At 38.0% G+C, this 27,983-nt stretch overlaps 1 protein-coding gene across 1 annotated transcript in view; it reads left to right on the top strand.

Annotated features, from left to right (window-relative positions):
• tenm1 (teneurin transmembrane protein 1) overlaps positions 1-27,983 on the top strand; it is a 514,380-nt gene that overhangs the window by 441,780 nt on the left and 44,617 nt on the right. Inside the window, 6 exon segments of the mRNA XM_055159441.1 lie at positions 2,283-2,437; positions 6,636-6,719; positions 8,572-8,766; positions 19,062-19,149; positions 24,201-24,397; positions 26,550-26,863. Of these exon segments, the coding sequence (XP_055015416.1) occupies positions 2,283-2,437; positions 6,636-6,719; positions 8,572-8,766; positions 19,062-19,149; positions 24,201-24,397; positions 26,550-26,863 (1,033 nt within the window).

Raw genomic sequence — 27,983 nt, forward strand, 5'->3', positions numbered from 1 at the left:
CTATGATACTCACTGTCGAATTTCCAAATATGGAGCCTGGCTTCAGATTCGCTCCTGTAACCGTAAGGAGCATCGGGAGCTTCATTTGAGTGGCGCTGAATGGTATGGGTGACGTGACACTTGCTTAATCTACTACTTTTTTATACAGTCTATGATTACCACATAACATAACAAGGTGTGTTTTATGTTTGAAAGAAGAACTTAGCCTAAATATTCAGGGTTTGTGAGTGTGAATGAAACAAAACACAACTCCAGGGATGTTTTTGATGAAGAAACAACATTATAACAGGTCAGAAAATAACACAATATAGGACCTTTTAGAGACCCATATTACACTATTGTCTGATCTATGTTATTATGTTGTTTCCTCATCTCTATTAAACAAAAGGTAACATGTAGCTGTTAATTTGAAAACTACCACTGCATGACATCACAAGGTGAAACAGAGCTTTTTAAGCTTTGGAGATAACACAGGATTACTCCAACATGTGTGAATAAAACTAAAGATGACTCCAGGTATGATTTTGATGAGGTAACAGCATTATAACAGGACTAAAGTCTCACAAGAGTCAATTTTGCGTAATATGAGACTTTTAATGTGTGAATGTAGGCACAAATTGTGGTTGAAATGTCAAAAGTTCACTGCGACTCCCTGCCAGCTTGTGATGTGACAAAATAGTTGGTCCCGCAGTTGCATTGTTCTAATCCCTTTAGCGAGCGCGCCAATGGAAATATAATTACATTTGGCTGGTGCAGGGGCTTTGATAAGACAGACGCATGCTGAGCTGAATGTCTAACTGAGATGCCTCTCCAGAACCCTCTCCACTTCGCTCCTCTGCGCCTCCAACTCTGCTCCACTTATTTTCTATTTCTGCTCTCTCTCTCTCTCTCTCTCCAACTAAATGGCTTTTAATAATAATGCATTAGTCTTTATGGTGTTTTTTTATGGCTACTCCACTTTGCTGTACAATTTTGTGTGTTCTATATTTGCCATTTAGTCTTTATGGATAGAAACATGGTTGAAATTCTGAAAACACAGTCTTTCCAGCATCACTAATCAAACCGAAAAGGGTTTTTCCAGGACGGGAATCATTTGTGGTGGTATAGGATTGAAACACCAAAAATATACTTTTACGAACTGGTTCCAACAAAGGCTCACGAGTAGAAACTATTTCTATTGCGTACTAAAATGTATCAGATTCAATCAGGATATGTCTCTAACTGCACTCAAGGCAGTATACATCTATATACCAACTATACCAACCACCACTAATCAGACTGAAATGGATCTTGTCAGGACAGGAAACATTTCCAATAGTATTGAACTGAACCACCAAAAATATACTTTCACAAATTGGTTACAACGAAAGCCCATGAGTACTTATTGATTCGATTTTGTAGTAAAGGCAGTATTCATCTATATGACTAATCTGGTTGATGGGAGAAAACAGAAAAAAAAATAAAAAAATCTACGCCAATGGTAATGACTTGTACTTTTCAAACAAAGTACCATCTAGAAAATATTTGGTTTTGCGAGTAGCTCCAAACGGGACTAAAACCTTCAACCATCTAAAATAAGACTATGTGACTGAAACAGTATTTCTAAAATTTGAAATAAAAATCAAACACTAGAACAAAAAGTAATCCACATACACATAATGACATGAATTGAGGTCCCCAAATTATCGTTTTTTGATACCTCCCTTTGTTTTTGCATTATACTGTCAAACCTAAAGTCACGTTGCTTTACAATTATGCGTGTTCTGTATTAACCATTCAGTCTTATATGGATGGAAACATGGCTGAAATTCTGAAAATACAACCTTTTCAACCATCATTAATCAAACTAAAAAGAGTCTTGCTTGGACGGGAACCATTTGCAGTAGTACAAGAATGAACCATCAAAAATATTCTTTCACAAATTGGTTACAACGAATGCCCACACGTAGTAGCTGATTCTATTGTGTATAAAATGTATCAATCATGAAATGTCTCCAGCTGTGATATACGTCTCAAAAGCAATTTAGAACTATACAAGGTTTTAAAGAAAAAACACTAAAACAAGCTAAAAACAGCTAAATCAAGTCAAGGCTTGGTAAGGATTTTTTCAAAACCCTATGTTTTTGCAATACCTTAAATATGAGAACAACGACTTAGACAAATTCTAATTTTCTTACTTGTGGTCCCCAAACTGACCCATCACTTATCTTTACCACAACATTTTTCGGTACTTCTGCTGTTATCACACCTAACATCACCTCTTTTTTTTTTCTCTCTCACAGGCATTGCGGTGGACAAAAGGGGCGTGGTCTATTTCGTTGACGGCACCACGATACAGAAGATAAACGAGCGGGGGCTGTTGTCCACAGTGATTGGATCCAATGGTCTCATGTCCACTCAGCCTCTGAGCTGTGACGCACGCATGGACATCAGCCAGGTGAGAGCTCCCATAATGCACTGCTGTTTAAGAGAATACAGCTCCCTAATAGGCTTATGGGTAAGTGTTTGGCTGCAGTGTGAGTGCATGTGTTCTGGGGCGATTAATATGCATGGTTACATAAAAGGTGAGCGGTGTCAAACAATAAGGGATTATATTGGCATTGTAGATCTAGTCATTTTTGTGCCCTGCCTGGGCATGGTTCGATTGTGCTGGACAAACGTACCATTCACTATCCACGCATGCACCCAAAGTATGGTATTAAACCTTTCCATCTTCATGGAGACCAAACCAAGTTAGAGGTCAGATCTGCTCACAGTCAGAACACATGTTTTTCTGTGTATTTTTCACCTATAAAACCACCTGTAATTTAATAAATGTAAGTTAGAGCTGTTTAATATCATACTGTGGAACATTCCAGGCAGAGTTATGACATATTCATAGAAACAAGCAGGTGACGGACGCTCCGTCAGAGAAGTTATACAATGCAGTACACCTTTAACTTTTGGCTTTTTAGTGCATATACACAACAAAATAGACAAAATAGTGATAAGCAAATGGATTTCCTTAAATGTGGACTGTGTAACCTTTCTGGAGGAGGGTAAGCTTGTCTTCATGCAGGTATGATTGCTTTTCCTGAGATGTTCCACAACATGCTGTTAAATGTATCGATCTCACATTTATTCAACTACAAGTCTTTTCAGTGTTTAAAAAAACAGAGTGGAGCAGACCTGGGCATTGTACAGCTCCCGGGCCTTTTGGTTGACTCTGGCTGGCCAGTTTAAGATAATTTGGAATTACAAAATAAACATGTTTTATAATTTTACCTCATGCATGGACTAAAGCTGCATTATTTTAATTTAGAGGTGTTTTTTATGACATTTTTTGTAAGGCAACCTCACTTTTTCATTGCTTCGTCATAACATATACTCTTACCAACTTGTCAAAACAATTCTATTTACTGCTTTTTATATAAAGAAATATGGTTAATATTATGCAGAATTGAGTTAAACACTTTGGCACGGCCCTCCACAATACTTTCTATTTCTCATGTGGCTCCATGGAAAAAATAATTGCCCACCACTGCAGTAGAGAAACCTCTCCACAGATCTGGTAGTTTCAACTGCATGTCCCCGTTGAGATATTGTTCGTTTAATGCCATGTTGTGAAACCTTCTGAGCAAAGCAAAAACATCTCCTTGACAAGCGAACAGTCAACCAGAAAAAGTATTGCAGTTTATATCTTCTTTCTTTATATATTTTTTTTTTCAGTTTTAGTTTAGTTAGTTCTTTTATTTGCCTTATTTCACAGCCCCAAACCTGGATATACAAAATCTATATTTTCATTTTCACCAAATATTTTTACTGGTATAGGCATATCACATGAGCACACAGTAGTAAATATGGCAAAAGGAAGAGTGATAAACTTTACTTTTGTTTTCATTGCTAAAATAAATTCCACTTTGACACGAAGCACTAAAAAATACACTTTTATGCCATATTTAATTTATTGATGTGCACCTGTCTTGTTTGTTTTGCCAATTTAACTTATCCAACTTCAAACTTGGAAACCTTTTTGGACTTTTTAATAGGATCTTGCGTATATATGTGTGTATATCTCCTCCTGTACACCTACTTGAAAACCAAAGACAGCCAGTGCACAGATTTGATCAGCCAGGCTTCAGATCATAGTGCTGACTTATATGAGGCCTATTAGAGCAGTGAATGAATTATAGATGAAGTAGGAGAGGATCTGAGCCCACACAGAGGATGGAAGCGCCTCTGTGAGTGTGAATGTGCCTGTTCAGCCCTGTTCCGCTCCCCATGGGGCTCTAATGTGTCTTTAAGGGTTCACTGTTACCGTGCCAACCAGCGTCCATTTGTTTTGTCGTTGTCCTTTACGGGTCGTACCACCGCACCCCCCCTCCTTCCCTCTTCCCCCCACCAAGTCACCCTCTTTGAACTGGAGTGACCCCGATCCATTGTCAGTATTGATGGAAGCTTCACAGCGCATATAGCAGATGTCAGTGTGGTAATGTATGCTAAATGAACTGTATATAGCCGCTGAGAGGAATGGTGAATACAAACTGTCCCTGCTGGCAAAATAGTAAACAAAACAACTTCATAATAAAACATGGAAAATGTAAACTAAAAACACATAAAATGAAAGTGTCTTGTCAGCGTGGTGGTGTATGCATATGAGTAGAAATGGGACGTTGGAATGTTCCATAATATGTTTTATGTTTATGTATTAAGTATGGGACGGTGCACATTAATCAATATGTGTTAGTAAAGCATATCAATGTGCCAGAGTTAGCCATGCAGGCTCATTTTCATCTGTAGTCCCATTGGCAGATTGATGGCAAGACAACAAACAGGACATGTAACATAAAACATTTAGTCCATAGCACACACGGTCCACAAACAATAGACAAAAAAAAAACACATCTATTATACTATTTGCATGTTTGATTGGCCAGAATATGGCATCAAACTTATCTACGTAAAAATAAATAAATAAAAAACCTAGAAAAACATGCATTGTTACTGTGAGTGCACTTGCCTCATCACAGATCTGACCTGTCACTTGGCTTGGTGTCATCAGCTGTTTGTCTCCATGAAGATGGATAAGTTTAGTGCCATACTGTGGATCCAACCAATAAATATTAAATACATAAAAAGTTGTATATTTATTAACATACAGTTTCCATAAAGGGCACATGTTCTCTCTACATGCAAGTCAACAACTGTGTCAAAATCCAAATCTGTAAAGCACCAACACTAGATTAAATTGGAATGTAATACATAAAATAAAAACAATAGTATTTTTCTCTCAAAGATATGATGAAGCAATATGGACTAATGATATGGGTATGTCTTCAATTTTAAATTACATTTGTGGGTTTGGTGCCACAGTACAATTAAATAGTATGGTTGAATGTATCTACTAGTAAGATCTGTTCTGCAGTGACCCAAATCCATAGTGAATATTGATTGAAAAACGCCACATAGGAGACGTCAGTGTGGTAATATTACGCAAAATGAACCGTAGTGAGAGCCCCCTTTTCTCCAGCAGCCCCTCTCAGCTCCACTCCTGACCTGACTTGACCTGACTTTAAAGTGATCCGCTGCCATCTTGAGAAAAAGTTCAATATCATGAAGAGGGTGAGGGTGATAGGTGTCCTCTTCGACGCAGGACAGACTGGAGTCCTGGTTGATAAATCTCCACGCAGCTCCTAAAATGAGATTTCTGAGGCTCCTTTTGCTCATTTGACACAGCCTATAATTGGACATGTCATTGGCAATTTAACATGATCCATTTATTTACCAATCTATCCTCGCCGTCATCAATCACCTCAGCCATCTTTCAAACACCGCGTCTTTGTGGCGTGCTCTGGCTCTGAACATAAAACATGGCAGGAGGTTTTAAAGTGACACTATACAGCCTATATATTTTTCATATTATATTTTCAAAAGGCTTTTTTATACAGTCATTAGAGACTAGCTTCACAGTGACTGAAAATATACAGATGAACAGAGGAATAACAACTAAAACTGTAAAATCCTAGTCCATTCTTCAGAATTAAACCCATGTATTTTATTTTGTATTGTGAATAGTAGCGCATATAAAGTAGCAGTAGTAGTTGTTGTTGTAGTAGTACATATAAAGGAGTAGTAGTAGCAGTAGTTGTAGTAGTAGTAGTAACAGTAGTAATGAACAAAGAACGATTACTGTCTACTCTTTTTCTCACATATTATTGTTTATTGTTCCATTGCTTTTTCTTCCATAGTATCTCTGTAGTAGTGTCTTTGAACAGTATTCAGAGCGTGTGTGTGTGTGTATAGTAGTGTGTGTGTTCCTTGCCTTGACCCCCTCACTGTTACCGTGTGGCTGGTGTGCTATTTGAGAATCACAGTTATTGGTTGACATTTGGGAGAGTGCCGAGGTGAGCCAGCGTGAGGCCTGAATAAATACAGCCTGCCCACCACTGACCTTTGCATGAACAGGGAGGGTCAGTCGCTTTAATACTATGTTATTAACAAGATATTATTCGGTATCACCTGTTGGTCACAGTTGCAGAGGAGAGGCGTTGGATTCTTTTCAATGATCTTGCGAGAGATAGAGAAAAAAAAGTAAAAAAAACAGAAATCGTGTTCTTTGTGTTTGACGCTGTGTGTTTTGATTTCTGTGTCGACAGGTGCGGCTGGAATGGCCAACAGACCTCGCCATTAACCCCCTGGACAATTCTCTTTACATTCTGGACAACAACATCGTCCTGCAGGTAACTTTAAAGGGCCCATATTACGCTATTTTCTGATCTATGTTATAATGTTGTTTCCTCATCACAAACATGGGCCTGGAGTAGTGTTTTGTTTTGTTCACACATTAAAACACAAATTACAAACCCTGCATATTTAGGCTGGGTTCTTCTCTCAAATAGAAAACAATATGCTCCACCTTGTGATGTCATGTGGTTATGCAGGAAGTGCTCCACTGTGTTTTTAAACTCCATACACTTTCACTAGAATCATTCGGATCATTTCAGCCCTGGAATTGCCTATTTCTACTGAACAAATGGTAAAATGTAACTGTAAACTTGAAAACCACCACTTCATGACATCAGAAGGCGGAACAGAGCATTTCTTAAACTTGTGTGAATGAAACAAAACACAACTCCAGGTATGTTTTTGATGAAGTAACAGCATTATAATATGATTAAAAGCTCACAAGAATAAATTCTGTGTAATATAGGACCTTCAAGGGAATATTTATAACAAACTATATATTGTGTGGGGAATTATGTGTTTTTATATTAAGATAATATTAAAGAAATTCTGGTGTTGCAATGCACAGTTCAAGCAAAGCAAGAGAATGGACATAAGTAGACAAAAATCAAGATAAATACATATTAGAAAATAGACTAATGAAACACAACATCATTTTGGAAGTACTATAAAAAGTAGTGTCTATTATTGGCAACTAAATGTATTTGTTTACTATCCATGGGTTTCAAAGTGATACAAAATTAGCACCAGTACCATAGCGACTAACAATTCAAAACAAATTGCTGAATCAGTTATCATAATAAAATGTTATAGTTCAGGTGGAAATGCTATATACAGTAATTGAATATAAACAGTACTAAAATGACTATGTCAGATCAAAATACAAAATATTCAATATTTATATTTTTATCCCTAAAATTATTTTGACAAAGACTACTCATCAAATTTAAATTCTAGAAAGTTTTGCAAAATTATGAAAATACACTTTTAATAATGCCCTTATAGATCATTTAAAAAATAGCTCTCATAATCAAAATCATTACATTACATTGTCTTTTATCTTCCAAATGAAATTCCACATAAGCAAGTCAAATTCCTCCCATAACATTTTCCATTTAGGCTATTGTACTTTGGCAGCACAGAACAGTGAGGGAGAGAATGAATAATACAATATCTCACATAAATTGCAGGCCTGTCACTGGAGGTACACTGAAGTCTGTCTGGAAACATAAAAGAGAGGCTTGTTAAAAGAATAAGACGTGATCAGCAGCTTTGGCATCAGGCTGTTTTTGTTCGTCGCTCAGGTTCTGCTTACGGTTTTCAAATGAACGGCTTGCCAACGTTAAGATATGTGTTGTAAAAACTTAATGAGTCAATAGATGAGGCAGGCTTAACTTAAACTGTAAGAGAATAATTAGTGTGTTTACACAGAGACGCCCTGATCCAAAGCTAATAAGTGTTTGGGGATTAAATTAAAGGAGCACGATGTAACTTTTCTGGTGGAGTGACTGCTGTCTGTCTCCACTTAAATGTAACTGCTAGGCCCGGAAGGTTATACAGCATGCACTAAATTGGTTTATTACAGGTATTGCTCAAAAATACCTCATAAAACATTAACTCTTATTATGAACCTGACCTGTAACTTGGCCTCTTACTGGGCTATTCTCTACCTAGTGTTTCCATGGAGAAACGCAGATGACATATTCAGGCCAAGTTACAGGTCATAGGAAAGAATCGCTTAATGCAATAGTGTGGAACATTCCTGGCAAAGCAATAACGCCTTTACTGAGAGAAGACGTTGTTCTTATTAGTGTTATGTTTTCTTTCTATTCTTCTCTCTCGTTATAGGTGTCAGAGAGCCTTCATGTGAGAATCGTAGCGGGGCGTCCCATTCACTGTCAGGTCCCGGGGATAGACCACCATCTTGTGAGCAGGGCGGCGGTCCGAGCCACGCTGGAGGCCGCCAAAGCCATCGCCATGAGCCACCTGGGCACGCTGTACATCGCCGAGACGGACGAGAGACGCATCAACCGCATCCAACAGGTAAAGGACATCACTCACGGTCCTAGTTATTAAATGCAACTACTTTTCTGTCAGAAGCTCTGTTACTCTTGATGGATTTTAATCTGAGCTTCATGGTTTTGATCATAGGCTCGTTAAAATATGTTGTTTAAATCCATGTTTTATTTTTTCGCGAGTATTCAGAACATCTTAAAACTTTTTTGCCAATGATTGCTAATGTGTGCGCATTGTGTCACCATGATAGCTGCTGAACATTCCACCATAGAGATGCATGTAGAACACCCCCAGCATGATGTCACCGCTAAGTATCAATAAGACAAACAGTACTAGCCCATAGGCTACAGGTCGACTTGCAGCATTCCAGACCTCTTTTGTCACCTCATTTGGGTTTTAGGTGGCAGCCACATTTTATCCGTGTGCCCCAGGGCAGATGTGGCCATCAGTGTAGAAAGTATGATTTTATGATTTAGCTTGATTTGGTTTTGTAAAGAGCTTGGTTCATTAAACTAAACTAAGCTAGGAACTAAACCAGAACTAGACCACAATCTAAACCAGGAACTAGACCAGAAACTAAAAAAACAACTAAACCAGGACTAAACCAGGACTAGACCAGGAACTAAACCAGAATTAAACCAGGACTAGACCAGGAACTAAACCAGAATTGGACCATGACTAGACCAGGACTAGTCCAGGAACTAAACCAGGATTAGACCATGACTAGATCAGGACTAGACTCAGAAATAAACCAGGACTAGACCAGGACTAGACCAGAACTAAACCAGAATTAGACCAGGACTAGACCAACTAGAAACTAAACCAGATAACCAGACTAACCAGGACTAGACCCAGAAGACTAGACCAGAAACTAAAAAAACAACTAAACCAGGACTAAACCAGGACTAGACCAGGAACTAAACCAGAATTAGACCAGGACTAGACCAGGACTAGTCCAGAACTAAACCAGGAAGACCAGAACCAGGACTAGACCAGCAACTAAACCAGGACTAGACCAGGAGTAGTCCAGGAACTAGACCAGGAACATAACAAGCAACTAAACCAAGACTAGACCAGGACTAGTCAAGGAGCTTAACCAGAACTAGACTAGGAACTAAACCAGGAACTAAACCAGGACTAGACCAGGAACTAAACCAGAACTAGACCAGGAACTAAACCAGGTCTTGATCAGGAACTAAACCAGAACTAGACCACAAACTAAACCAGGATCTAGACCAGAAACTAAAAAAGCAACTAAACCAGGACTAGACCAGGACTAGTCCAGGAACTAAACCAGGATTAGACCATGACTAGACTAGGAACTAGACCAGAAACTAGCCCAGGAACTAGTGCAGGAACTAGTGCAGGAACTAGTCCAGGAACTAAAACAGAAACTAACCAGCAACTAAACCAGGACTAGACCAGAAGTAGTCCAGGAACTAAACCAGGACTAGACCAGGAACTAAACCAGGAACTAAACCAGGACTAGACCTGGAACTAAACCAGAACTAGATGAGGACTAGTGCAGGACCAATCCAAATGCAAATCAAGATTAAACCAGGGTCAAACCAGTACCACATGTGAACGCAGCCTGATTACCTTGAGTGCTTGTTCAGTTGAAATCAAAATGACTGTAGTGATTTTATGGATATCATATTTTATTAATATAATTCTAATAATACCAATGAAACATTTTACAAGTGCTAGCATGTTCACAGTTCATACACTACAGGGAAGCATCACTCTGAGTCCAGTTTTTCCAAAAGTCTATTTCAGTTTCGGCCCAAAAAGTGCATTAGCCCCATTAGCTGTCAGCGTGCTATCAGGCTCACAACATTGGGGCTGCAGCGCCACACGGACGATGCCGCCGGACAAAATCAATAGTCTCTTTGTGGTCAGAGGCAGCAGCACAGGGCCCATGCCGAGACAAACAGAAGCCCTCCAATGCTCTAAGGAGGGGGCGCTTTTTAAGATACTGTAAAGCATGGAAAAATACACTTAAGTGCACATTATTGACCTAGTTATTTCAGATAAGACCAAATTTCGCTTTTTTTTGTCCCTTTTCTGAAAAATATGGCCCTGTTTTCTTAGAATAAAAAGTGGACTTTATACTTGTTGGTGTTCATAAATCAAAATTGAGACTAAACTGGAGCTAAACATGAGTTAAACCTGAACTAGGCCAGACCTAACCAGGACTAGATATAGACAGACCTGATATTCTTAAACAGTTGAAAAATGAGGCATAAACTAATTATTTGTTCTCATATTGGCCACTATTCCTAACACTTACAACTTACCTAATGTATTCTTATAATGAGATTTTGTACTCCTAGGTTCTTACTTTATTCATACATTCATGCATTCAGAAAAACCCATATATAAGAAATTAGAATTACACAGAAACTAATCATTTGTGTGATGACTAACTTCCATCTCACGCTGGAAAATGAGATACCATATAAAGTGTGATAATAATGATAATCTTACCTATTGTCCAGGGGTACATGTTTTCTTTTAACCCACACATTGACCAAATCTGTCATGTCTAAAAATAATAAAATACACCAGAATATACTAACAATTACTAGTATTTGGTTCATATAATTTAAGTTATATAAATTATTCTAATCTGGGTAGCTTCATGGTGAGAATTCAAAGATGTCAAAATGTCAGAATGTAGAAATGTAAAGATCTTAGATTACACATAACTGACTCTTGTGTTAGAATGTATTTACCTCCTTAAAAACATACCTGTTGCTGTGTTTTGTTTCATTCACACATGTTTGAGTAATAATTCATTGTTAGTCTGTCTAGTTCAAATGCTCTGTTCCACCTTGTGATGTCATGAAGCGGTAGTTTTCGAGTTAACAACTGCCTTTTACCTTTATTTCACTTGAGATTGGCGCAATTCCATGAGTGAAATCATCCAAGTGATTCTCGTGAAGATATATGGAATTTAAAAACACAGTGGAGCACTCCCTGTATCCACATGACATCACAAGGTGGAACAGAGTGTTTTATGTTTGAGAGAACAGCGTAAATATGCAGGATGTGTGTGTTAAACATGTGTGAATGATGATGAGGATGAGGAAACAACATCATACCCGAGACCTGAGAATAAAGTAATATAGGCCCTTTAATTCTGGTTTATGGTTAATATCTCTTAAATGAATGGGCTTATCCACATGAAACACAAAATAGCGCAAAGTTCAGTGTATTCTTAATCAGTACAAATGATTTAAGGTTACATAATTCATTTCACTGTATTAAAACATGCCGGCATTATTCATTATATAACACAGGCTTATTTAAAAGGCATATTTATGGGTCTAATCCTAAATGCAAAATAACAATATATAATATAATACAAAAATAAATACATATAGACAGATTTTTTGTATAGATTTCCTGTCTCCCAAAGACTTACAATATATAGGCCTCTGTCAGCCATCGGAAAATATCCATCCATTTTCTTTTGCTTATTTTGGGCTGGGTCGTGGGGGTCTAAACAGTCTAAGCAGGGACTCCCAGACTTTCCTCACCCCAAGGCATTCCCAGGCAAATTTGAAAATGAAGTAAGAGGATCTTGTTGAGGGGTAAATGCTTTTGTTACCTTTTTTTTTTTCTTTTTGGACAAAACCAGACATTACACCTAAGCCTTCTTTTTTTATCTAGTTTATTTTGGTAAGACCCACTTGCTTTTTAAGAACCAAGATGCTCTGCTCTGCTGAAAAACTAGGCCTACAAGCTCCAGACGAGTAATTAAAAGTTATTTAAGGCTAGACCAAGACTATCAGCAACTTTTAGCTGTATTTAAAAGTTGTAACTATTAAATAAAGTTGACAGCGTTGTTTTTCAGTAAGACCCTAATGTAGACAGCTGATCTCAAGGCACTGTAAATGTCAGTAGCTTTATCCCACATACAAATTGCCTGCGCTTTTTGCTTCTAAATTGCAGATGGATGACAGATTTTCTTGGTCGAGCCTTATTAAGCAGATACGTGCTTTGGACACTGTTATGTGTGTAGCCAAAAGTTGTTGTTTGGTGCTTGCTAATCCTGCACTTTTCCATGTTGTAACCTACAACATGTGGCCACAATATGAACAGTAAATCATCATATGGCGTAATTAATTTCTGTAGCAGTGTGGAGTTGCTACATGCTTGGTTTTACATGTCTAATACGGAGCCCATTTTTCATTGTTGCATAAGGGCTAATATATGTGAAGCAAAGCGTATTAAACGAAGCGTATTAAGTACAATTAAATTAAAAAATGCAGACACAAAAACAGGGGAGGGGTGGGCAGCAGTGGCCAAGTGGTTCTTCGGTTCAATCCCAGTTACATTGTTGTGTCTTTAGGCAAGACACATCACCAACATTGCCTATAGTATGAATGTAATTTGTGACGCTGCACCATGTGTGAAGTGAATACATGATAGAACAGTGCAGACTTTAGACAGGCTTGTAAGGAATTGTTATTACAGTATTTTTTGGACTATAAGTCGCTCCAGAGTATAAGTTGCACTTTTTGGGGGGAAATTTATTGTATAAAATCAGGGACCAGGAAACAACATATTATCTTGAAAGGCAAGTTATACTAGTAACAACAGACTGAATAGGCTTTAATATGTTAACGTCACATATTAACAGTTATTCCGATAACTATAGCATAAACAACATAAGTTTACCAAACTTTCCATCTCACTTCAAATCACTAAATCTATTGAATTCTTCATCTTCGATGTCACTTCTGAGCAACTCTGCGCAACTTCAGTTGTCACTGAAGTCCATGCTTTGTCATCCAGTGACTTCCAAGAAAGTTGCATGGCGCACCCTCCCAGTTGCCGTGAAGCTGTGTTCTCCATTCCTGCTTTCTGCCAGTCCCTCACCAGTTTCTCGCTCACTACAAACTTTTTTTCTGCTGCTTGATTACCATTTTTTGCTGCATATTTCACTACTTGCAGCAGGACAGCAGCTTTTTCTGCAGGAGACATGCACAGAAAACTGATACACAAGCCTAGAGTGCCCTCTTGTGGCTGTCAGTCTGAAAATGTTAACATATAAGTCGCACAAGAGTAAAAGTCGCAGGACCACCCAAACCATGAAAAAAAGTGTGACTTATAGTCTGAAAAATACAGTAGTAGTAAAGAGAAAACCTTCATTAATTGAGATTTGACACTCCATGCATTAGTCCATTTTACAATTGCCGTCACTACCTTTGACAACTGGAACTGCGAAACTTGATATTGTGTATGAAAAACAAGTTAATATTATAGGAATTCTGAACTAAGGGAGTTGTGGTGACAGAGGAAGACATACTGGCTTTAGTTTAGCATTGTGCAATGTGATGTCAAAACCTTTTTTAGCAAGTGTGAAAAGCACTATTGAGAGTATTATTAACACACAACCCTGCATATTTAGGCTGAGTTCTTCTCTCAAGCCGAAAACACTCTGTTCCATCTTATGTCATGTGCTATTACAGGAAATGCTCCGTTGCGTTTTTAAACTCCATACACCTTTATTAGAATCACTCAGATAATTTCAGCCTTGGAATTTTCAGTCTCAAAAGGTAAAACGAGCTGTTAGTATGAAAACTGGAACAAAGCATTTTGAGTTTTGGATATGTAGACAGACTAATAATATAAGGATTACTCAAATGTGTAAATGAAACAAAACATAACTCCTGATATGTTTTTGTAGAGGTAACAACATTTATAATGTTGTTACCTCTACAAAAACATGGCTTAAAGGCACAGTTTGGAATTTTGGACATAGGACCTCATTTCCTAGTGAGCCAGAGTGCTGGAGATGTGTGGAGTATTTGCAGAAGTCGCTGGTGCTAGGCTAGTGCATGTCAATGGCCATAGTTAGCCTGCCACTAAAAACAGTCTTACCCACTCCACAAAACACTCAAAGCAAATCTGTTATTACTCCAGCCTGTCGATGTGAATGTCTGTGTCGATAGAATAATATTTGAAATAAAACTAACCTTGCATCGCATGAATCGTCGCATGTTGAGGGACTATTTTCTCAGCAGCAGCCGAATTTTACTTTGCCGGTGAGAAAGGTGCTAGGTGATATCAGTCCGCCGCTGCCAAGTTTTCTATCAGGAAGTACAACTCGCTGCTGCTGCACAGACATAAATCCTTCAAATGCAAGGTTGGTTTTACTTCTGAAATTACTCTATCAACACAGACGTTCACAGCCTGGTGTAATAAAACTTTTGCTTCGGGTGCTTTGTGGAGTGGGTAAGACTGTTTTTAGTGGCAGGCTAACTATGGCCATTGACATGCACTAGCCTAGCACCAGCGACCTCTGCAAATACAAGGACTGGATGGAATATTTATAAAAGTGTCTCCACACGGCTCCAACACTCTGACTCCCTAGGAAATGAGGTCCTATGTCCAAAATTCCAAACTGTCCCTTTAAAGTCAGTGTTGTGTAATGTAGCACCTTAAAGTCTCTAAATTCAGGCCAGTCCTATAATATTGTTAGGACTTGAAGAAGTGACCCACCCATGCACTACAAATGGAGCAAGTGCCATAGTTTGTGAACCACTGTCGTTAATCAGAGTTATCTTTAATTTGATATGTTATTGTAGCTACTATATGTAATACAAAACCATACTTGCTTATCGTATATAGGGGCCATTTATTTTCATTGTTGCATTAAGAATAATATATGCGTGTGTCAGTGTTTATCTTAGTACACTGTTAAAAGTGAAGGGCAGAAGTAAGAAAGGGCGTGCGGTTTTCTCAAAGTGTCTCTCCAATTACGCATGGAGTCCTTCTGAGATGCTGCAAAACAAATCTGAAATCCCTTTAAAACTTGCTAACTTTCTATCTAAATGAGACCTAATGCTGGGCTTGTTTATTTTTAATGTTTACTCTAGATCAGTTATACAGTGGGGTTCAAACTTTTAAGATAACTCCTCTCCAAAAATAGATGGACACATGTTTATGCTGGTCATAGCTGTTAAAATGATGCCTCCAAGCTATTAAGACCAAACATTTAACTTTTACTGAATATTTCTGGCAATTACGATCTCCACTCGTATATAACAGAACTTGGGTTTCAAATGTGATGAGATGACATAAGGTTAATGGAAAACTGAGTTAGTTTTTCATAAATGCATTCACACTATCTCTAATGCAATAAAGCAAATACAGTTTCAAAGTCGTCTGCGTATTGAGCATGTGTCTCTGAAAGATGGAAGATAAAATATATGATTAGTCTGAAATGCAAATTAAAATCCAAGTGATAAGAAGTGATGATAAAGAAAATGTATTTGAAAAGATATCTCTGGTTTAGTAGAGTATTACAGTGTACTCTTCAGTGTAGAAACTGGGGCCACCACTTCATGAGTACTGTGACTTAACCAGACCAAAACCAGCATGAAATAATGACTGGATGTTGTGAATTGTGAAGTCAGTGTGAGAAATGCAATAGAACTCATCATGATTTATTATAATAAACCTCGACCTGAGCAATAATAATAATATTTCATTTCATTTATAAGTTCCTTTCAAAACAACCAAGGACACTGTGCTGAACAAAGTTAAAACACATACAACAAGAGTTTTTCATTTCAGTGTATTTCTTTTTTTATACTGAGAAATGAGATGAAGTGAAATGAGAAATTCAGATTCTGATTCACTGTACTTTACATCAGTAACAGATTTAAATAGGGAGCACTGCGCCCTGAGGTGTAGCGACTTTCGACAAGGCTCAAGTTGATGTTTGTTTGCCATGTTATTGCGTGTTTTTGACACAGTGAATGATACATCATAATGTTAATGACAAGAGTGATCTATGTGGGCTGTTTTTGGCTTACGATTGCTGGCTTCTGGCGGACTTTATGCTCCCCTGACACATCCACACACTGTCACGCTGGGTAGGCTCGTCTATACACAGGCTCACCTGTTGGAGCTAGGCTTTCTTTAGCTGGAGCCAGTGGATGTATCTCATGAGAATTCACACAGATCACCATGCAGATCATACAGATCAGCATATCACAGAACAAACTGGATCCTCTCCAATTTGCCTATAAGGAAAAGTGAGGGGTTGAGGATGCAGGCCTCACTCTCCTGAACTCTAAGCATGTGAACTCCACCTGGCCGTGCACCAGGATTTTATTCATAGATTTTTGCTCTGCTTTTAACACTGTGCAAATTGACACATTTTTTAATGGATAGGCCACAATGCTGTGTCCTGTCTCCTCTCCTCTTTTCCATATACACTGAGAACCCAAAACATGCTACATAGGTCCCCACGAAGAACTGCTGATGGCCAAGGTCAGTTAAATACAATCAATCAATGAACCTGCTCAAGGACTACAGGTGGAAATTAGCACTTATGCTACAACCTGATGTACAATGCATCTCTGCTGTTAAGGTTCATGTCAAAATTGTGCACTGTCCCTGTCTCAAATAAATAAACAAATAAATAAACATCTGGTGCAGCAGGACAGGCTGAAATATGCAGATAACATGGCCCTGGTGGTGGACCCATGTGGTGGACACTGAAGCTTTCTTTCAGTACCAGCAGGAGGCGAGCACTCTGCTGCAGGTGTTTGCTCACAGTTCATTGGAGCTGAACATCTCAAAGTCTAAGGAACTGTGCTGTGGGCCCAGAGAACAGTTCCCATCTATTTTAGACAAGCATCTCACCATACAGACTCAGCAGGTGGAGTAGGTGCTGTCCTTTATATACCTTGGGATTGAAATTGACACTGCCTTGTCCTTTAAGCTGCACGCAGACTCAGTCTACAAAAAAGCACAGCAGTACCTCCACTTACTAAGGAGAGTCAGATAATTTCATGTACATAGGACATTTTAACAATAGTTTATAGATCACTTATCGAGTCCATCATCACCTTGAGTCTCACATCCTGGTTCCAGTTCTTTACAGTAAAACACAGATCCAAATTCACCCATGTCATAAATCAGGCAAGTAAAATCACAGGTAGAGTTCAAGCCCCTGTATCAGAACGCTACTCTCGCTCAGGGGTGAGAAAAGCCACTCACATCACTGAGGACTCCGCCCACCTGCTCCATAACTCCTTCACACTGTTACCATCAGGCAAGCGCTACAAAGTCACTCTGACCCATAAAAACACTTACAAAAATCCTTTATTCCAAATACCATTGCCTTTCTGACCTCCACCAAATGAAGTTTTGCTGTTGCTGTTTGTTATTGTGATTGTGTTTTTCTTAAATGTGCTTTTGTATGTCTTCATGATGAATGTTGTGCCTTGTCAAAGAAAAAATTCTGTCACCTGCTTGGACAGACAATAAAGCTTGTTCAACAGTGTCTCCCACTTCGGAGTCCGCTCTGGTTCCAGTAATTTTTCTATTTATTTTTTTTCCATAGACTAAAACTTAAATTATTATAAGAGTTCAGTGGCATTTCAGAGACAAACCAGCTACATGGTAACTAACAAAAAGCAGATTTTTAGATGTTATGATGTTTATAAGGTTTCAGAAACAACAACAAACTACACAGCACTGGCAGATCGTGGCGTAATTCACCCGGTGCTGCCTCCCTGTCTTGGTGAATGTGTATTATGAATGTGAATGTGGGTGGATCATTTGTATTTGGATTATTTCCAACAAGGACTCAAATATACATTGAGTAATAATGTGTTTAATGCAGCTTTGCTCACATTTGTTTACATTTTACAGAAAGAAACTTAACACCACATGGCTAATTTGCATCAACTATAAATGCTGAAAAAAATAGCTCTCTCCTTGTGCCCTGATGCGGTCAGCTTTTGTCGGACTAATGGTCGTAATGCTTCGACAGTCCACCTAGCAGTGCGACTTCGTAGTTTACCAAAGTCATACTAAAACATTTTTACAGTTTTTTGAGCACCGTGCACCACATAAAATCGGGTTGAGGTCAGTAAACACAACCAGAATTAATACATAAGGTGCACTGTCAATTTTTGAGAAAATATTTTTAAAAGTGCCTTATAGTCTGAAAAATATCTTACTTCTTGTGTTCCAATGGACTCAGAAAAGTGCTTTATAAATGCATTTGTTTTATTATTTGTTCTGTAATAAGAGAATCTAATTAGACTATATGGGGAAAACTACAGTACTATACATTTTCATATAGATTTAAATGACTCTTTCTATGGCCCTTCAAACAGAGCGCAGTCCAGATCCTGCTCAGGTTTTGTGAATAGCGGCGGTGTCTCGGTGTGTGAGAAATTAGAGCGACCGCTGCATTCCATGAATATAGGCATTGTTCTTTTTAGCCAGATGCCCCGCCGTGTCCTGCAGCCGTTTGACACATTTGTTTTTTTATGAAATCTCTGCAGGTATCCACTAATGGAGAGATATCGGTCATTTCTGGAGCCCCCACGGACTGCGACTGCAAGATAGATCCCAACTGCGACTGTTTCTCCGGTGGGTCATTGAACACAGCATTCATGTTCACTCGTACATAAGCACAGCTGGGTTTGTTCAGTGTTAGTCGCTACAAACATGTCTATTTTTTCAGTTCAGTTCGGTTTCAGTGCTTTCTTATTGCAACATGTAGTGTAGGGGGACCATCTCAAATTGTAGAAAATGAGGGGAATGTGGTGGGATGTGAAAGGATAGGCATTTCTGGACTTTTTTTTTTTTTTTTTTATCAATTGTAATGGACATAATGGATTCATAAATGAGCCAAATATATAAATATACAGCATTACAACCTGAAAGATGATACACCCAGTAATACTTAATTTAGATAGAGGGGCAGGAAGTCACCCTAAATGTATTGCCATCTATCTATTTCCAGAAGATAATAACACATCTCCTGCCAAAAATTCATTTCAAATTTAAAATGTTTTACAATGAATTAAAATAATAATAATTAACACAATTTCAAACGCAATTTTCCAGCATCATACCACAAGTTTAAGTGAAATTTAAAGATGTACTATGTAACTTTTCTGGTGCCGCCACCTGCTTGCCTGCATGGAGATGGTATTGTTTTGCCTGTAATGTTCCAAAGTAAGGCATAGAGACAAATAGGTTACAAATCAGGTCTGTAGAGAGGCGACGCTGCTTCTTTTTCACAATATTTTATTAGCAATAAAACCTTTAATTGAATAAATTCAAGAAAGACAAGTTTAATACCCTAGTATGAAAAATTCCAAACAAGGCAATAACATTTCTTTTTGTAATTTGTTTTGTTTACCTTTGTGTAATAGTATCTAAAATGCATTTCTATTATTTCATATTGTTTATTCACTAATGGCAGCCTTAGCCATTACTAAAAACATGTTTTTTTTGTCATCAATACAAAACTGTGACTCACGGGATACATGTAAACTTCCCTTTAGATGAGTAATTACGTTGTATGAATATTTTGAAGTATCACTGACTTGATTTGCATTTTGAGCCACACTTTCTCAACCCCTGTTATATTGTTCTGGGAGAGTGGGATTATGCAATGCAAGCGTACTAGATCATGACTAATAGGATTACATTGGGAGCAACATGTAAACGCACTCATATTAGAGACAAGATTGTATCAGTGTACTTGGCCTGGTTTTAAAAGAGCACTCCTCAATGGCATCTCAAAACACTGTGGCATCTTAATGTTAACTTCCTGTGGATTTAAAGTGGATAATTGGATCAGAGCGGCTAATTTTGGAGAAAGGAATATTGCAAAAGTAGTGTCATATTAAACCTATTATGCAAAATCAGCTTGTTATAGTGGTTTCCCTTTCTCAGTTACCATCTTGAAGTTATATTTAGTGCGATTCGTGCATGTTTGAGTGATATCGTGATCGAGTGATATTGAGTGAGATCTTTATACTAGTGTATGCAATATGTCATTGCTCAGATGAACCCCATTCACCCCCATTTACTACCACCATACACCCACTGTTCTGGATTTACTTCATTCTCCAAATTGATTTTCTTAATTGTTGATACACGGAAGATATGGCAGCATTGTGTAGCAATCTTGGTACAAATGAAAGAAAAGAAAACAAAAACAAAAATCTGTTACTTGATGTGCTACTAGTGTGATGTGCAGCTATCCATAGGAGGTGCCAACAGCTGTGTGGCTCTCACTTCAGATCAATACTGTTATTTAAAATATTCAAATTATAATGATCTCTGTAATAGGTAAGGCAAACATGTTCAAACTATGGCCCGTGGGCTAAATGCGGCCCTCAGACTAATTTTTCTTAGCCCTCAGGCTTCCAGGTGAATTGGCCCAAATTACCTTGCATCAATGAAAAATTTACTTTTTATTGCAAGTTTTTTGAAAATCTACCTGGATAAAGCCGATATTTAATATTTAGTGTGCGGTTTTAAGGATCTTAGCATGAATAAAGACTGATGGCTCATTCTAATGTGTTAAACATGCACATTTTTCAATTATTCACTGTATTCAGCACCAGTTTACGGCCCGCGATCGGCCCTCTGCTTCATCTGTGTTTAGATATGTGGCCCTTGATCAAAAAAGTTTGGACACCCCTGAGATAAGGGGTCTCAAACTCAATTGGAGCAGATGCCGAAGTTATAAATCTGCGTTGGTTGGGTTCCACATATTATATAACATATGATATATTAACATTACCATTTTAGTCTTTTGGTTTGGATGATTTCAGCCCTGGAATTTCCAATTTTCTGAGCTAAAGCTATAAGGTAGCTATTAACTTGAAACCTACCACTTTATGACATCACGAGGTGGAAGAGTATTTTGAGCTCTGGAGATGTAGACAGACTAATAATAAAGGACTACTCAGACATGTGTGAATGAAACAAAACACAATTCCAGGTATGTTTTTGATGAAGTGACATCATTATAACATGACTTAAAGCTCACAACAGTCAATTTAACATACAGGACCTTGTGATGATTAATTTTATAGCCTTATTGCAGATGCCATGAATTTTCTAACTTTGCTAACTCATTTATTCAATCTCTAGCTTCCAAAGGCTTTTTGCAATATGATTTAAGGCAAAATATACCATACAATATAATTTCACACACTAAGGGAAAAATGTCGCCCCAGTAAATAATGACATGAAATATATGTGGAATACAGTATGCTCTATAACAGTTAAATGCCCTTAAAGGAAAAGTATATTGCTGTGTGAGGCATTTGTATACAGAGGGGCGAATATTGATATTTGTATGCACTGTGATCCTTCTTCCCTGCAAAAAACCTCCAGCTATATTTCAGTAAAAAATATAAAAAATGAAAAAGCCGCTTTACAGAAAACCTTCCAAATCCATTCAAATTACAGCTGGCGGAAGAAAGGCTTGGTGTGTCATCACAAGCACCTGAAATGTAATAAAAGACCGAGGAAAAGGACCACACAACATCCACAGCTGTTCCTTTGACAGTTTAGGCCAGGCTTTCATTGTAAGTGTCAGAGGATGTGATTTTATCATTTAATTCTGCTCATAAAATCAACTCTTTTTTCCCCATTTGCAACATGGGGAAGTGCCGGTACCACGCCACAAGCCAATGGGCTGTAACCATGCCTATTTCTTGCCTGTACTTTGCATATTTTCAATCATGTCTTGCTGTTAACAGATGATTGCACTCTTCAGAAGCTTTCCCCATAAACACACACACACACTGAGTCTTTGAACCGGTCGCACAGCTAGAGGGCGCCGTCCACAACACACAAGCATAGACACACATTGAAGGGCACGCTGTAATGTTGCGTGCTGGGAGGAGATAAACTGATGCCCCGCTGTTGGTCCGGAGCATCACAGGATCGGCCGGGCACAGACAGGATCTAAAAGCCCCCCGTACACTGTAATCCCAAAAGAGAAGCCCCCAAAATCCCCCCTCCCAAACCCACCCCCAAACGGATTCACTCACCTGCGACTGGTGTGTGATAAGGACCAGACTCTATCAAGGTGGCCACGTCCACTCCAATGGGACTCTCCTGTGTCCAGCGCCACACTGATAAATCCTCACCACAAATCCCTTTCACTGTAATAGCATGTTACAATGGATTTGGTTTGCTTCATTGTCAAATTTCCAAATTGTGTTTCATTTAATTTCACAACATTTTACATGGGAGACACTATTATTTTGTTTTTCAATTTTTTGTGTATTGGTCAGTTTACATATAAACTTTCATGTGGAAACTAAATTGTCTGCATTTTCAATATATAGAATTACCTCTTAAAGTTTGACTAAATATACAGAAAGAATGTTTTAATGTCTAAATTCCAAATCTACTTTATTTTTAGTCAGATCTAGTTTATTCAAATACTACATAATCCTACTTTCCCAGTGTATATTTTTTAGTATCTAATATGCCAAAAAAAAAAAAAAAAAAGCTGCAAGAAGTTTGAGCCTTTCTCCTTTTTTCTTTCCATGTTTCTGTTTTAAATGTCCCAATAATTAAAAAAATGTGACAGTTTTTACACATAAAATGCCTTATTTTTATATGAAAATATTAGATGGTGAAATACCTGTTATATAATATTTCAAAGTGTTTTTGCTTATTCAGTTGCAGTTTCTCATCTTATTAATGGCCATATTATGAATCTACAAACATCAGCCATTATTATTAAGCATGATTGTATCCAGAATCACAAATGAACCTCATGTTACAGATATAGATATAGATAGAGATAGAGATAGAGAGATAGAGATAGAGATATAGAGGTAGAGGTAGAGGTAGAGGTATAGATTTAATAAACGTGGGTCACTGCCCAAGGGACGTGATTTGCTTTGAAGACCTTGACAATATTTAAATCAGATGTTGTAGCAAATTTTGAACTTTTATTTTAAACTAGTATTTATATTATGTCCATATGTTTATTTGTTATAATAATTTCTACTTTTTCCATCACACCTTTTCAATGTCCAATTTTATCTGTTTTCAAATATAATGTGGGGTAGGGCTTATTTGGATGGGACACCACTGGAAATAGCAATGTCAGTGTCAGTGTTGCTGTGTCCTTAAGCAAGACACTTCACCCACCTTGCCTAGTATAAAAGTGGTATGAAGGTCAAAGGGGATGATGAAACATACTGGCAGCCCAGTTTCTGTCAGTCTGTCCCAGGGCAGCTGTGGTTAGTAGCAATATAAGACTAATACAACGCAACTCAAAATATGAATTATAGTCTAACAATGCGACATTAAAAACAAATTAAAACAGCCTTATATAGCCAGTGTTTGCTAAACATTTATTTATCACTAATTGGAGAAAAAAGAATCATGTACTCACTCTCTTCAAGAACTGTGCTTTCTGTTTTAAATTCTGAATGTACCACAATGTATTTTTAGAAAAGTATTCTGTGTACCACCAGATGAAAGAGCAACTAAATAAAGCTACTCAAAATTAGTATTCTGAAAACGTATTTTACATTGTATTTGGCTACTTCCCTGGGTATAATAGTGATTAAACTCAACTGTCACGTGCCTTTCCACATGTTAAACCCTTCCCCAGCTGACTCTCCATCTCTTTTTTTCCCCCACAGGAGATGGAGGCTATGCCCGCGATGCCCGTCTCAAAGCCCCCTCCTCTCTTGCTGTGGCCCCCAACGGGACCCTGTACATCGCTGATCTGGGGAACATCCGGATACGCGCAGTCAGCCCCAACCAGCCCCAGCCCAGTGCAACCGGCCTGGTGGAGATCAGCTCCCCTCTGGACCAGGAGCTCTATCTGTTCAGCCAGGTACTAGTGCACCGCCATGGGCCAGTGCATGGGTCTCCTCCCCTGTGTCCGTGTGGAGCTCCGGATTATGTTGAGCAGGGAGGGAAATGGTGGACAGAGAGTGGAAAGTGTGAAAAAGCTTTTATGAAGGATTTAGGTTAGAGACGTGTAAATGGTTCAGTGTGTTTTTAAGGGCCCACATTACGTTATTTTCTCATCTATGTTATATCGTTTCCTCATCACAAACATGCCTGAAGTTGTGTTTTGTTTCATTCACACACGTTTAACACACAAATCCTGCGTATTAAGGCACGGAAAATGCTTTGTCCTTTGCTCCACTGTTTTTTTAAGCTCCATACACTTTCACTTGAAACATTTTGATCTTTTCAGCAGCAGAAGTGACAATCTTTACTGAACAAAAGGTTAACTTGAAAACTAATGCTTGATGACGTCACAAGGTGGAACATTTTGAGATTCAGAGATGTAGACAGACAAATAATAAAGGGTTATTGTAACATGGCTTAAAGCTCACAAGAGTAAATGTTGTGTAGTATAGAACCTTTAAGATTATCTATTAGTTTATTTGTGCACACAAGAATAAGGCTCAAAAATAATTCCTAACTTGTCTGTGTGTAGTAACTGGTAAAGAATGCAAGGTATGATTGTTGAAACCAAGTGTGAAGTCATCCATCCAAATTTAGCTTCTCAATTAGCATGATATGACAACATCGCTCCCCCACATCCAGCCACTGTAACATTCACACATCACATACAACAGGAAAGGTGGAGAAAAGTGTGTTGCTAATGGGAATAGAAATCAAGGGAATAAGGATGAAACCACTCGTAGGTGTGTTAGTCCTAGTATGAGTGCGCCCGTAGCTTTAAAGGGCCCATATTACGCTATTTTCTGATCTATGTTATAATGTTGTTTTCTCATCACAAACAGACCTGGAGTTATATTTTGTTTCATTCACACATGTTTAACACACAAAACCTGCATATTTAGGCCGAGTTCTTCTCTCAAACAGAAAACGCAATACAGGAAGTGCACCACTGTGTTTTTAAACTCCGTACACCATCACTAGAATCATTTGGATAAATTGAGCCCTGGAATTTCCAATCTCTACTAAACAAAAGGTCAAAGGTAACTGTTAACACTACCACTTCATGACATCATAAGGTGGAATGGAGCATTTTGAGCTTTGGAGATGTTGACAGTCTAATAATGCAGGATTACTCAGACATATGTGAATGACAAAACACAACTCTGGGTATGTTTTTTAGGAGGTAACAATATTATAACATGGCTTAAAGCTTACAAGAGTCAAATTTGTGTCATATAGAACCTTTAAACAGTTTTAGCTAAGATGGTAGAAAGATAATTCCCCATTCACCTGATGGTCTATTGTTCTATTCCCACAACTGGGATTTAGATATTATACCATATATGTGTATTTCCCCAGAGGTGGAGCTATAAATTACAATTTTCTATTAAGGCTCTGCTTATTTAGTTGTGATATCACTATTTAACATGCGCTATACTGTATATACATAATAGGGTTGTAAAAAATAATTCCAACTCAGATACTTATGGATATTAGAACTAGTACAGATACTCATTTGAACAAAAATGGGACAGTAGTCAGAAGTAGTGTAAGACCACATGATAATTACAGAAGATTCTATTGTTTTGTGTTGAACAATACATGTGCTTGTCTAAAAAGGTTTGTTTATCGTCCTTGTGGCACCAAAAGCCTTGTCTTTAGTTTTGATATTGAGTTTAAAATTCTATTGTGAAACTAACTACAGTGTTTTCCCACAGGTTTTTACTGAGACTATGGTGGTACAAGTGATGCCTATTTCAATCATTTTATTTAATACAGTATTTTGTGTATAAATGTCACTTATTAACTCTACTGAACAAAAACAGCACTGATCATAGATTAAAAACGGTTGCTTCTATATGTTTATGATAACACCACAAGTATAAAGTAGCCTATCATTTGTTTTAGCTTGTTTTGCTCAGATAGTTTTCAGATTAGATATACTGTCCTACCATAGTCTCCTTTTTGGAAAACACTGACTAACACATTTTCAGTGATTTCTGCTGCACTGATGAACAGAAAGAACTATCACGACCTACTTATATGACTTACTTATTTCTCATTGACAGAACGGCTCTCACTTGTACACCAAGCACCTGATCACGGGGCATTTCCTGTATAACTTCACGTACGGCACAGACGGCCAGCTGTCAGGTGCAGTGTCCCGGGACGGGCAGGGACTACAGGTGCGGCGCGATGCCCACGGCGTGCCCCTTTGGCTGGCTCTACCTGGAGGACAGGTATACTGGCTCTCCCTCAGTAACAGTGGCACTCTGAGAAAGGTATCCGCCCAAGGACACGACATCGCCCACATCTCCTACCATGGCAACACCGGTCTCCTAGCAACCAAGAGTGACGAAAACAGCTGGACTACGGTTTATGAGTGAGTGTTGTCCTACTCTAATGTAACCTGCTTTGTCTGTTGAGTTTTGAAATGTTTGTGCCTTGGTCAGTTCAGCTTCTATTAAGAATATAAGAATTCATTGAGCTGAAAAAGAACTTAAAGTACTTAATTTGATAATAAAAGCTCACTTTTAGTAGTTTTAGTCTGAATAATGATAGGCATGGATGGCATTGACCTAAAATGAAATTAACTAAACATGGTTAAATATATGAGTTGTAAGCATTAGCTAAATGTAAAAAGACTCACAAATGTCCAGAAATATTACTTTATGCTCTTGTTTGAAAGATTACAACATAAATTTGTTATTGAGTAGCCATTTTTGCTGCATTTTTTAAATTTTAATTTTTAAAACCAAGTACCCAATAGGCGCATTTTGCATATCTTCAAAACAATATTCCTCTGCTATGTGGTAAATGACTTTAGGCAGCATACTGTTTAGTCACTGAGTAATTGGAACTAGTACATTAGTAATGTGTGTTTTGTTTTACCACTAGATTAACTTGTTTTTCACATTTGCAGGCCAAGGTCTTATTCTCTAATATATAGTACAAAGGCTCTGAATAAACAACCTTACCATCTGTCTTGGAAAAAACTCAAATACAATAAATGACATTTGAAAACGCATCTTCTATGTCAAGGCAACTGCACTAATTAAATTTTGAGAAGATCTTCAATTTAGATAGCATAACAATGTGGTACTTCAAGTTATATGCTCAGATCCACTAGTCGAAAATTCTTGCAAGCAATTTCTCCACCAAATGGATGACGGTGGCTGAATTGCATTAACCTCCAGCGTTTAATAAATCATTGTAAAAGGAACAAGACATAGACTGAGTACTGCAGTTGAATAGAGTAGTTAATACATTTCTATTTGTTTCATGTTTGGGCAAATGTGTTAGCTTAAAATGGATAATAGTCACTACAGTAGCTTGAGTCACTGTCATGTCCTATGCAACGTAATGTGCCTTAAAGCAGTGATGATGAATTATGATATGAAGTGTGAGTGCCATCTGCTGGTAGCTGCAAGATCTACCCTATTATTCACTATAGAAAGAGAGAGAAAGATGGGCACTGCTTAAATTCATGTTTAGATACCTGA

Source organism: Boleophthalmus pectinirostris, unplaced genomic scaffold (genome assembly GCF_026225935.1).
Source record: "Boleophthalmus pectinirostris isolate CB_2022bp ecotype Guang Dong unplaced genomic scaffold, ASM2622593v1 HiC_scaffold_23, whole genome shotgun sequence".
Classification (NCBI taxonomy): Eukaryota; Metazoa; Chordata; class Actinopteri; order Gobiiformes; family Gobiidae; genus Boleophthalmus; species Boleophthalmus pectinirostris.